This window comes from Augochlora pura, chromosome 7 (assembly GCF_028453695.1).
Source record: "Augochlora pura isolate Apur16 chromosome 7, APUR_v2.2.1, whole genome shotgun sequence".
Classification (NCBI taxonomy): Eukaryota; Metazoa; Arthropoda; class Insecta; order Hymenoptera; family Halictidae; genus Augochlora; species Augochlora pura.
The window spans coordinates 2,948,795-2,961,105 of record NC_135778.1 but is presented as its reverse complement, the minus strand read 5'-3'; the positions used below and the strand labels follow the sequence as shown (position 1 = coordinate 2,961,105).

The 12,311-nt window shown below is 43.3% G+C and overlaps 1 protein-coding gene across 7 annotated transcripts in view; it reads right to left on the bottom strand.

Annotated features, from left to right (window-relative positions):
* Wwk (anoctamin 8 white walker) overlaps positions 1-12,311 on the bottom strand; it is a 43,578-nt gene that overhangs the window by 3,574 nt on the left and 27,693 nt on the right. Inside the window, exons 9-16 of one of the 7 annotated variants that reach the window (XM_078187732.1) lie at positions 11,033-11,088; positions 9,967-10,041; positions 8,027-8,338; positions 6,524-6,538; positions 4,898-5,095; positions 4,053-4,344; positions 1,931-2,215; positions 369-636 (exon numbers count right to left, since the gene is read on the bottom strand). In XM_078187732.1, the coding sequence (XP_078043858.1) occupies positions 369-636; positions 1,931-2,215; positions 4,053-4,344; positions 4,898-5,095; positions 6,524-6,538; positions 8,027-8,338; positions 9,967-10,041; positions 11,033-11,088 (1,501 nt within the window). Of the gene's footprint in view, positions 1-368; positions 637-1,930; positions 2,240-4,052; positions 4,345-4,897; positions 5,096-6,523; positions 6,539-8,026; positions 8,339-9,966; positions 10,042-11,032; positions 11,089-12,311 lie in introns of all 7 variants that reach the window. The other 6 variants (XM_078187729.1, XM_078187735.1, XM_078187731.1 and 3 more) reach the window with 6 other exon arrangements.

Genomic DNA, 12,311 nt, shown 5'->3' with positions numbered 1-12,311 from the left:
CGTGGAGGGTAGAGGGTCTTCGCTAATCCACCTTTGTATCTATACATTAAGGTCTTATTGTTTAGTCTATCGTGCGAAGCATCGTATTTTTAGTAATATCTTGATATTGTTCGGTTGAAATGTAAAACATAATACGTACAGTGGCGGCCATGTACTTTCTTTAATTTTTCCATTACTTGCAATAACAACAAAAATAAAGAAAATGTTTCTTACAGATCTACAACAAGTATTTTTTAAATTCTCGTTACAGAATGTAAGATGTAAGGGTTGAAAAAGATTTGTTTCTTTATTTTTTTCCTTTTGTCATTTTAACAGAGTGAAAAGAAAGCGACGAGTGTCTTTATCAAAGACACGCGTGAAATGCACACCTGAGGAGATCGCTGTCCGACGACGAGGCGAGCTCTTTCGATACGATGCAGTCGGTGGATCGATGAAGATGCGGAAGCTTGTCCGTCCTTCCGTTGACGCTGCCAGCTCCGCTGATCTCGGAGTCGCTGGACTTCCTGCCGCCGGGTTCGAGGCCCAATCTTCGGACCCAGTCCACGCCTCCGTGGGGCCCGATCGTCAGGTGGTGGCTGTACTGATCGCCGCCGGACGCCTCCGGCTCATTATTCAACCACTCTCTCGATCTCCTTCCTGCGATTAAATCAGCGTGAACGGTCGTTGTCTTTCGCGGCCCGTCGCACGATACGTATCTAAATTGCGTATCGTTTCTTCTATGTACATAATATGCTACTTCAGAAGTAAAGAACGTTCGAGGCCGGACCAACGTGAGCGGAGCCCATGCTCTGTGCCCGCGGAAAAGCCGAGAGACCTCCCCTACTTACGGCAGTGGCCAATGAAACGCTGCGGACTCGATTCCCGACAATCGGCGTTTTTATGCAAATTCGAAATTTCGCTGTCGGTACGGTGTGACAACTTCTCGTCGTAACGAAATTGAAATTACGAAGAGACGAGCGACATTGCCGTCATCTTCGATGACGAAGAGACATCGATAACATGCGGATATGTAAAAATTGCAATTTCGACACTGTATTTTGCCTAAATAAGCACAAATATGCGAGTCAAAGTTTTGGACAACTCGTAAACCGAGCGAGGAATATAATTAAGCATGGAAATGCGAGCGAAAGTATCGGAATCCTCATGACCAAGCAGAAGAACGAGAACTGTAGCTATAAACTGTGAAAAAACGCTGTAAAATGTTGCGAATCGATGCTACCGACATATTGTATTTCGCCTAAATAAGCATGAAAATGCAAGCCAAAGTGAACATTTTGACGTAAGATCTTCGGGGCATGGTTTTCAAAAATTTTCTAATTTTCTAGGGAAATTAGATGGGTTGATAGCAACGTTTTTTTTATCCCTCTGCAGTCGGAGCCAATTTTAACGCACAATCCAAAATATTTCCTCAAACATATAGCGCTTCCATTTTATATATTAACTTCATTAAAGTGAATAAAAATTGAACTCGATAAAGATTACTTTGAAACGTGATACGACAGTTTTCAGCGACACTTTGAATTCACCATTCGACCGCAAAGGGTTAACAATATAATAGACCGCATTGTATCTGTTTTTGGAAGACGCTTGCCCAAATGGCGTGGCCCACCCTGTACAGTAATTATTATAATAATCCGACATTACGGTATCCAGGATTACCACTTTTCCCGGAAAACTTCAAATTCGTTACGACGATCGGATGATACCGCGTCTGCGTTTCGGACGAAAGCAGCCAAGCGAACGAACGAATAATACACCGGAGGGGATCGCAGCGATGCAGTCTGATCCGGTCGGATCGGCCGTGGGCCGAGGCTCTCGCCAGGTGGTTAGCATAAAGCCGCGTAAACGTCGCGCGAACCGAGCTCGCGATAACGTCGGCAGAAAAAGCTCGTCTAAAGGCGAAAAGGAAGAAAGGGAACATAGATCGAACCTCGTTCTCCGCCAGGAATGGAGCACCTAGGTGTATTGTGAAGGTCGCGAATGCTGCCCATGTTAATTTCAGTCAGGAAAGGTGTACCTATATCGCTGCTGCCCGCGCTGCCCGGTGTCTGGGCAGCAGACGGCGTCTCCGAGATTCTGGGCACGGAGGCTGCGCTCGGTGTCGGCGGGCTGCTCGGTGTCTGGGTGGTCGAGGCCAGGGTCGGCGTCTCTGGTAGACTCGGCGTGGTCGCGTCTCCGGTGCGATCGGAAAGCAGGTGTTCTTCGCTCTCACCGTCTGCTGGACTCACCACGAATCTCCCTGAGTTCGAGCGAAATTAATAGACGGTAGGAGTGAGAGAGAGAGAGAGGGGAAACGCGCGACGGTCGGGGGCGATTCTTTTTACCCGGCCCGGAGGATCGGGATGGGTTCGCCGACGATACTGAACCTCGGACCCTTTTCACGCGGCCGATACCCGCCTCTAGTCTCTCTCTCTCGCTCTAGACGCCGATCTAGAACTCGACGCGGCCGTTGGCTTTTGGCAAAGAATTCGATCGGGTGCTCTGGAAGCAGAGGGTAGTCAAGTCCTGTCGAAAGAAGTCGTTGTCGCTCGACGGGGAGCACCAGAAACGCTTAACCCAGACATGAGCGTCGATCGATTGGATCTATGATGGTTGCGAGCAAGATAAATAACAGTTCTTGCGATACTCCCAACTACCTAAGTTGTCTCAAATATCGTATAAATAAGTATTCATTTCTTTTAACGATAATCGCAATCGTACTCTGCTCCAAGTTATAGCGCAGACAAATTTTTTTTAGCAAAATTGATCTCCAATCAATGATGATCATCCAACAGTGATCTTTCGTGGAGTTATCGTCGGTCGAAGTAAACCAACCTTTACTCAAGACTCTTCTACGCTAGAATTTCGTGGAGCAGTGCACGATAACGAATTGCTATTATATGTTAATCAGTTCTAAAGAAATTATTAAAAGTTACGTGCTGTAACGGTACATTTCTCTTACCAATACATTTAAGAAATCTAATACACACGGTGTCCCAGCATCGTTGTTAAAACCGAGGAGAGCTTGATTCTACATACGAAAAAAAAGAACAAACAGAAAATAAAGAACAAAATCTTTTCAGTTGACATAACCTTACCGGTTGAATGTTTAGCAAAATTCGCATCTTGCCCATGTCTGGCCTAAGCTATTCAATGCATTTGTGAACAGGATAGGTTGCTCCCGGTAGAATTTCAACGTAGTTTAGGAAATCTACGAAAATGAAGGGTCGAAGATCGTACATACAAGATAAAGAAGATGTCGCAAGGAACTACATCACGTTCAACAAAGAACTGGCGCAAAATTAAAACCGAACGATCACGTGATCGGTACTGCGATCGTGGTTCGAGCGACTGTTGAACGACGATGCTCAGGAGCGATTTTTAACCTCTTAGATACGGCGCGCCACTATAGTGGCTTTCGTGAATGTTGCGTGCTTTACTCAATTGTTTTATTAATTATTAAAGGTAAACGGTTAAGGTGAAAGTGTGTACATACATACATTACACTCAGAAAAGAACATATGTATAATTAATATTATATGTAGTTATATGGAAGAAAAATATATATTAAGAAAAATGGTAATTTAGTTATGAAAGACTTTATTTGCGCAAAATCCAGCCGTGCCTAAGAGGTTAAAGGGTCCTCGCCGAGAGCTTTCGCACACGCGGAACAGCCTCGACGGAAGGGAGCCCGAAAATTGGAATTCGTCCCTGGCCCGGTCACGTGTGCCGCTCGCCGCGTGTAGCCGTTTACATTTTGCGTCGGTGCCCTCGTCGAACGAATATAGGTGATTCTCTGAGAGTTGACAGGGCAGATTTGGGAGGTGCAATATGTACGCTATGCTTCCAAATATGTGATAAATCGGTGTTAACACCTAGAGGGAGGTGAAGTGTGTGCTCAGTTCAATATCGATCGGGTAAGGTACTGGATATAGTTTTGCGGTTCATCGAGATTGTTCTCTCCTGTTTCTCGGGCGGGCAAATCGATAGAGGACGGTGGTGTCGATGAATAGAGAGAAACGTCGCAATTAATTAGAACGCGGGGTGAACGCGCGTCGTTTCAATCTGCTTACCTATTACTGTTGCGGGCTGTTGTTCCGGCGACGGTGTAGAGGACAGTCGTCTGACCGCCTCCCTTCTCAAGAATTCTACCTTGGCCATTTCGGTGGCCACCCAGTGCGGTATGTCCGGTATCGCGCAGATTATAATGAACCGTATCGCGAGCATGATATGTTCCAGGGCGACGATCAGCAGGATCGTCTGCGTGGCCGACATCTCTGGGAACATTCGCTGCACCTGTCCGCTCAGTCCGATCAACGCGCAATTCACCAGTATCGCGACCAGTCCCATCGCCTCCATCGCGTTCTGCGACAATTCAACGATTCGGGATCGATTCTGTAATATGTGGTTCGGTTCCTCTGGATCACGTGATAAATATATAGGATAAGACCTTCATCACAAGTATGTAACTAGAACTTATAGGATTTCAGAGAGGGTTCTCTCAAATATACTTTTTCTTCTTAGTTAGGATACTATATTTTTTTATATAAAAATAAGGGAGAATAGCAAATTGTAAGTAAAGAGGTAATCCATATCTTTATGTAAAAAAATATAGCATTCCATCGAAGAAAAGAAAATTGATCTCCAATTCCAAGATGTTAGAGACAAGTGCAATATGTTTCTTCACTTAAATTATTTCAATAAGATGTAATTAACGTATCAACATTCGTAGTTTATTCTACGTAAAAATTCTTTAATTTTTTTCTTTTAGTAGAAAATCTTCCAATACGAAAATATACATTGTTTCCATAAATGGGTAAAATGCTGTCAAACGAAAGTTATAAAATCTCTATAATGTCATGCTGTGTGTTAGAATTTGAAATAATTTATATTCACGATATTCGTTCTTTAGGCTCACCTGCCAAGTCCCGATGTTGGAGACCCTCCGGCCGAAAGGCCGCTGCAGAACGAAGCAGAGCTTGAAAGCGTCCCCGCGAAGCTCGAGCAGATTCCCGAGCAGGGCCGCCATGGCCGCCAGCGGGAACGCCGATGAGAACAGGCAGACGTAGCCGAGTTGTGATAGCATCTCCAGATGCTCTGAGAACGCTCCATCGTACTGGAAAAAGAAACAGAACCGATCGCGTATGAACGATCACGAATCCGTAGCGTCGTTAGAAATCGATCCTTGAAATGAAACAGCACGGTTAGTTGTTATTCATCGTGTCGAACAGTCGCCGAGCTCGTAGCCGACTTATCGTCTTCGGGAACGAGAGATAGACGCGTTGTATCGTGCAACATTAATACTTATTTCGCGCTAAACTTATTTAACACTAAACCTATTTAATAGTAACAAATTGTTGCCTTGTAAGAGTTACAAGAGTGTGATGGAATCGAGAAGTTTATTCCATCATTTTCTACGAGAAAGCCTTCGTAATGTTAACAATTTTAAAGTAAAAATTGCGAAGTCGACCAGGTTGTTGCCGATGAACCCATAGCACTTTTAAATTTGTTTGCTAACGTGTAAATAAATACTGAAATATTGAGGCTTTCCTCGCCCTTCTAACCGAGGTTAATGAAGGTTGTATTTTAAGTCGTCGCAACCCCACGATGTCACGTAAGCAGAAAAATGGAAGTAGGGGTTGTTCTAACGGGTTAAAAATCTCGGGAAACAGACGATAAAACGGCAACGAGATCAAGACAATGCGAATATCGAGGTTTGCTCAGCGATCACATCCTCTAACACGTGTGTATAGTCAGTGTATCTAGCGTAGGTGGTGCAAGGGTCACTATGCTTGTCGAACCAAACAAAAGAAGCGAGCGCTTGAACATGGAGTCAGCGTGAAAAGCTGTGAATCTTGTATTCAACCCTTTCAGTTGTAGTTATTTACTGTAGGAAGAGCGAACTGTGAACGTGAACAACGATCCTGTGATAATGAATCCTACGGATTTGATCAGGTTCAATCTAGAAACGCGAATCGTCGAAGCTGTATTTTGAACAGGTATCCGATAATAATTTTGTTCGGTAACTACAGTACCATCATTTTTCATCTTGCACTTATCTCGACAGATTAATATTGGAAGCGCAGTGGAACATTTCGAGTCCAACCATACTTTCGTTTAGCAATTTTCTCGACAACAATTTGTTTTAATACCGAAACCACCGAATGCTAAAGCCAATCAATGTATGCATTAGTTTACAGTAACATTAATATTCGATTTACGATAGAAGAGAACCCGTGCACCCCAGAGGGTTCACTATCGCAGGCCATATTTCAAACGGGGACACTTCTCGACAAATTAGCTGAAGAACAGATAGGGTAAAGGTGTTCCTATTACTGCGTTTTTTTTTATTAAAAAAGAAAAAGTGGAATCAAAGTGATTAACCGCAGTAATAGGTACCTTTGCCCTGGTGTGCTAGCTTAAGTACCGGTGATCCACCGTGTGCTGATCATTACGGCGTCAACAACGTGCTCGTTCGCGCTTGTTCGATCAACGACACGGCAAATTGAAAGGGTTAAAGTAGTGAAATGAGCGGTGATATTACCTTCTTGCTGAATACCTGCGGGTCGTCGACGGAATCGGTGGAAAACGGGGAAAGAAATGATTAAAACTCTGCAAAAAGAACCGATCAGACAGCACGGGAGAACATTCGTGGTTTGGCTAGCGCTGCGTCGCTCGTCATTCTTCTCGACGCGCGTGTATAACATTAGGAAAGGGTATATTTCGCAAGGGTCTGCAAGGTTTTCAAACCGAACGGAATAATAACGAAAAAATACGAAACTTGGCAAGCCAGGGATCGATTAGAGTCGTATGGTTTAACGGGTGACAATTAACAGAGTGACAATGTTCGAACATCACAGCGTTTGCAATCTCGGGGAGGCATTCAATGGATATTAACCCTCGGATGGCGGACCATTTTCACAAATGTACTATCCATTGATTCAGCAGTTTTTTAAAAATATTTTTCAAGATATTTCTTGCAATATATTGTTCTTCTCGTTGTTTCTAATTTGACAATTTATTTGATTCAACTGCCGAAAATTGAGTAATTAAACGAACGATTTAAATACCTCGGATTGAGCTAGCTGTCGCCCTGCGAGGGTTAAAGTTTGATTATCGAATTTGTGCTCGTTTTATCAACGTTTACGGGGTCCAGAAATATCTCTGCCAGGTTGACGGAAGATCAGCGGATGTTCGAATCACAGTTGTCTCTTGTACGACTGCGATGCATGTTTTATTTCATCGAAGACAATAGCAAACAATAACTTCAGTTTCTTCCTAGATGGTAGACTGCAGGCGTTAAAATGCTCTATACTCTATAAGATGCAAGAGACTGGCGCAATATTATGAGATCAGATGTTCCGACGTGTGACTTTTATAGTAGAGACATGCTAATGTCACGTCGTGTGAAAACATGCGACATTCGAAGAGCGTGAGTCCGTTTATTTCTTTTATTCGAAATCTATTAAAACGGGTCAGTATCGTGTGACTCATTTTTTTTAGAAATTATATAAAAATTTATCTCTTTTTTTAATTATGTTAATACGGTGAAAGCAGTGCTGCAGCATTTTTAAATTCTTCTTCTGTTCTTTTTCTTAAAGACTTCTTAATGTTCTGTCGTTGGTTTATCAATTTTTGTTATAAATGCGTAAAATACATCATAGGCCGAACGAAACGTAGTATCATGCTCCTTACCCCCGTCACGTGATTCGAACGGTGATGTTACGGTTTAGCCGGCAGTCTAGAAGCACCGCGCGAAATTGACGCGTTTCTAACAGATTCGAAACAATAAAAACATGGGGTTCTCGAATGTCACATGATTTCACATGACGCGACGTAACGAACACCGACGTTGCAGTCAACGATTTCTCTCGGTTGCGGCGCTGTCCGCTCATCCTCCCGTCAACCGAACCAGTACGTATAACGGTGCACGAGAAATGGTAGGAGCATCGTTTCACCGAAAAACTCGCGAACACTGCAACGTTCTGCGCGCGTGGTTCGCAACGTGCGTCAGAAATCAAAGAAATTAGCTAAATCTAGACCAAACCTTGAACGTAACGTCACTAAGTAGAGAATTAGTGGGATGCCCTACTCTGTAGAGGGAACTTTCCAGCTCAGCCTGGCTGACGTTTCTCGGTTGCGTGCTCTTCCCGCTGTCGGACCGTTCGCTCTTGTCGTCGGGCTCTTTCCCGTTCTCGTCGTTCTCCTCGCCGGGCGGCGGCCTCGCCTCGCTCGGGCTCAGCGCGCCGAAAAGCTCGAAGCTCAAACGGGCCAGTCGCAGCTGCTCGATCAGATACGGGACCGCCGACTCCTTCAGGTTACCGATTACCTGGCGGGCTATCAACAGAGCTGCCAGTTGCTGAAACCATAGGCAACCGCGTCAACGATAAGGCGACCTCGAAACGCCCACGGCACGCATCCTCTCGTCTCCTTAAGCTGTCCCGCGATTTCCTTAATTACTTATTAATCGATCGAGTGCCATTAGCAGAACCACGGCTTTACGATATCACAGCGTATTTTATGGAACATTGCCCATTTTTATTTACAGTACTTGCAGGCGATTCTTTAGCTCCGTGAAAAAATTATCGTAGGACGATCACTCTTTTTTTAAATCGAAGCTTGAAGCTTCTACTTTAAGATACCGATTTGAAAATGTGACGCACCCTCGCCACTGTAATCTTTTAAATGCGAGTCCATATTTTACTTCTTAAAAATGGTCATTTTTATAGTATCGAAAATCACCGACTTTGACAAAATGCACGGACTTTGTAAAATTTTTTTAAGACGTGCCGTTTTCAAGGATATAAAGTTTGATTCTTTTCCTTTAATTTAAAAAAAAAGCAACGTAGCTGCGATTTTTTCTCGCAAAGTTATATCACTGTGAAGCAAGCGTTGCATTTTTGGTATATACCGCGCTGGCATTAACGTTGTAGCCGTTAAGAATTCTAAGGTCTTAATAATGCGCGAAACACCAGTCCGTCCATTAAGTTGGTTCAGTAAGTCCGTTCAGCAAGTCCCTATTGCAACGTAGCTGAAAGTTGTTCCGTTGTTTTCCTTCGCCGCTTCGAAGTTCTCGGCGTGTTCCATAGTTCCGCGCGCGCGAGAGAGAGAGATCGCGAGAACACAACAGAGTTCCGTGATTCTCGTTTCGCCTGGTAGCTTCGCGAACTCGTGTTATGGATCAATTATCGAGAGTTCGAACGCGGGTTTGGCGTGGCCACTCGAGCGATTAATTCGCAGGAACCAACGCGACGTTCGTGCTGCTTTTATTTTTGTATCGCCTAACCCAGATCGCGCGCGCGCGCGCGGGGGGTGAACAGAGTTTATTCAGGTGTAGCTGTAACGGAAAACACGGTGTCTTTTTTTCTTTCTTTCTCTGTATTCATCTTGATTGCAAGTTGTCGCCATCGCGCGGCAGTTGTTTATGAATGTGGGGGGAACTGTATACGTCGGTTTTATATTGGCGAACACTACCAGAACTAGCTACCAAAAGAATAGAGATAGATATATATATATGTATACGAGTAGTTCTCAAATTTACAAAATTTACATACAATCGATCTATTGATTAGTGAGATCTAATACCGACATACGTGTGTCTACTGTTCGTTCGCCAAAGGGTCGATGCGATTTCTCCGAGTCAAATCGATTCGCCGAAATATCGTGTGGACAATTCTGAAGTATATCAAGCGTTCCGAAATCGTGTTAAAAAGAATTTATAATCAACCTTTATTAATATTTTTTATTAAACGATTGATATTGTTGTTGCAGTTGCATCGAACGCTCGGTGAAAATGGCGACTTCGCGGAGAGGATTCGACGACCGAATATAATGGGGAAAAATAAGTTCGCTGAACGGAAGAGAGAAGCAAAAAGTTCTGCTAACGACGCGAGGAATCGTCGGATTGCATCGACCCCGGGAGAAGAACGGTTTAAAGTACGATAGTAGAACGGGAGAAGAAACGGGAAAATTAAAGGGGACCCTTACCTCCTTTAGTCTCTCTTGATCTTGTAGGTAGAAGGCGATGTAAAATAGCGATAGGAAGGAGTTTACAAACTGAAACTGAAATATAGTTCTCTTCTGTATACTCTCTATTCGTCGCGGTCGGTTCAACACACATACACGCTAGAGAACGGCCGCGGTTGGCCGCGGCGTTCGCTCGACAAATGTGCACAAAGCGGGAACAATAAACACGGGGTAGTGAAACGAGCGTTCTACGACACATCGAGATCGACAGGAGAAAGCGCAAGCAGATAACGTCTACGTCCCCGAGAGGGACGGAGAACAAAGGTTGAGATTTTTTCCATGCGGCGACAGAGACAGCCAGAGCTAGCGGTCGCTTTCATTGCACTTGACAATCGGAACGGAATGACGCGCGGGTGCGAGGCTCTAATTTCATGTCACGTCGAGAAAGGTCCACCTCTAAATACCAGAGTTCGGCAACGGACCTATTCGGACACCGTCGATGAAAGGCAACGAATAACATTTCAATTTCACGCTGTCGAATAAATGTTCGGCCGAACACGAATTTATCTGTATCAAAATTTAGCCGGGTAAGACTTCATTCGAATAAGAATTTAGTTGAAGTTACTCGCACAAATAATAATATACGAATAATAAATATTCGAATAAAAAATTATAGAAATTACCGTCATTCGAATAAAGAATCATGCTAGTAACTTATTCGAATAAAATAATTGTACGAACAATGGTATTCGAATATAGAATTATGCGAATGAAAGACTCGAATAAAGAATTGCGGGGATAATTCACTTCGCTGGATTATAACGTTTGATAACGTTCGAGGCATGCGGTGTAATAATTTTGCGAAAGGAAAAAGAAAAGAATAAAGAGATCGAACGTTTCGTCGAACAGACACGCGTCGATGAGAGAGAGAGAAAAGACGCGCGCCGATTAGAGGAGGACACGAGAAATTTTTCAAATTTGTCTAAACACAACGACGCTGCACAGACATTCGCGCCACACGGCCGGCCACGCACGACGGAACATACAGACAAACTATTCGTGGTAAATGGAGTGTTCATCTTATTACCAGTGCCACTTTGTAGATCAGATGATTCTCGTACTCGGTGTCTAGCCGATAGTTTTCTGCGTCCAACACACAAAAATCACAAATACTATCTACTGTAACATGACCACTCTTGTGGTATGTAATAACGGCAACGGAAAAATAAAAGGATAATGTAAGAGTAACTGAAACCGATGTGAACAGAAAGGAAGGAGAGACAAGAGAAGAAGAAATAGTGGAAAGTAGTAGAGTTGATAAAAGAGTAGACGACACATATAATGATTTCTAGAATGACTCACGCCCGTTCGTGTATTTACTTGGAACCGTGGTTGGAGAAAAATCGATTTTCCAAATCAATCTCGTTAAATAATATATTTAACGAAAATAATATTTTCTCATAATTTAAATATTCAACGAAGCAATATTTTCATGAAATTCTTATGTAAATACGTCGATCTTTACTATTTCATAAGAAATTACATCAACTTTTTCCCAACCTGGTTGGAACACATTCCGAACGGCAATGCATTTGTCAGGAACATTTCAGCTTCCTCCGCGCCTCGGGGTCTATTCGTCTCGCTTCGCGTTATCGTCGACAATTATTTCGACGCTTACAGCGAGATCCGACCATTGATCACCGTGTCTGGCACGAGCTAATTCGATCATGCCCGTCCGGAATGCGCAAACCCTTTCAAGACCGGATAATAAGTACGTCCCAAGTTAACTGTTACGAATTAACTACCTGGATGCTTGCTTAAACTCCGCAATGGGATTCATAAAACAGCGTACTCCACATCGGAGATTACAATAAACTTTCTCGCAAAGTTTCCGTGCATCCTAGTGCGTCTAAATACAAAATCAACAGATTGAAATACAGTCAAAACAATTCCTTAACGCGACTCCTTAACACCTCGCCGTATCATTTGCTTTCCGTTCGCGAACCTTTTGTTCGCTTATTCATTCCGCGTGTCCAACAAAGTGACAAATTTTTTCGGAAATTGTAGCGTTAAAAAAATTACATCAGAGAAACGTCTGTCTTTATCAACTTGACGCTTCATAATTTTTGAAAAAGATTGATCACTTTATTGCGGATATAATATAGATATAGAATATGATGAAGATATTCATTCGAAAGAACGAAACTGATCACTCTCTATTTTTTCCACAGATCAATTCTCACACGAGAGATTGGAGCAGAAATGAAAACCGGACTCGATCATTTGTATGAACGAAGATCTTCAATAAGGCGAGGTGTCGAAGAAGAAGAAGTCTAGCTTGAAAGGGTTTGTAAAGTGGAACAGAG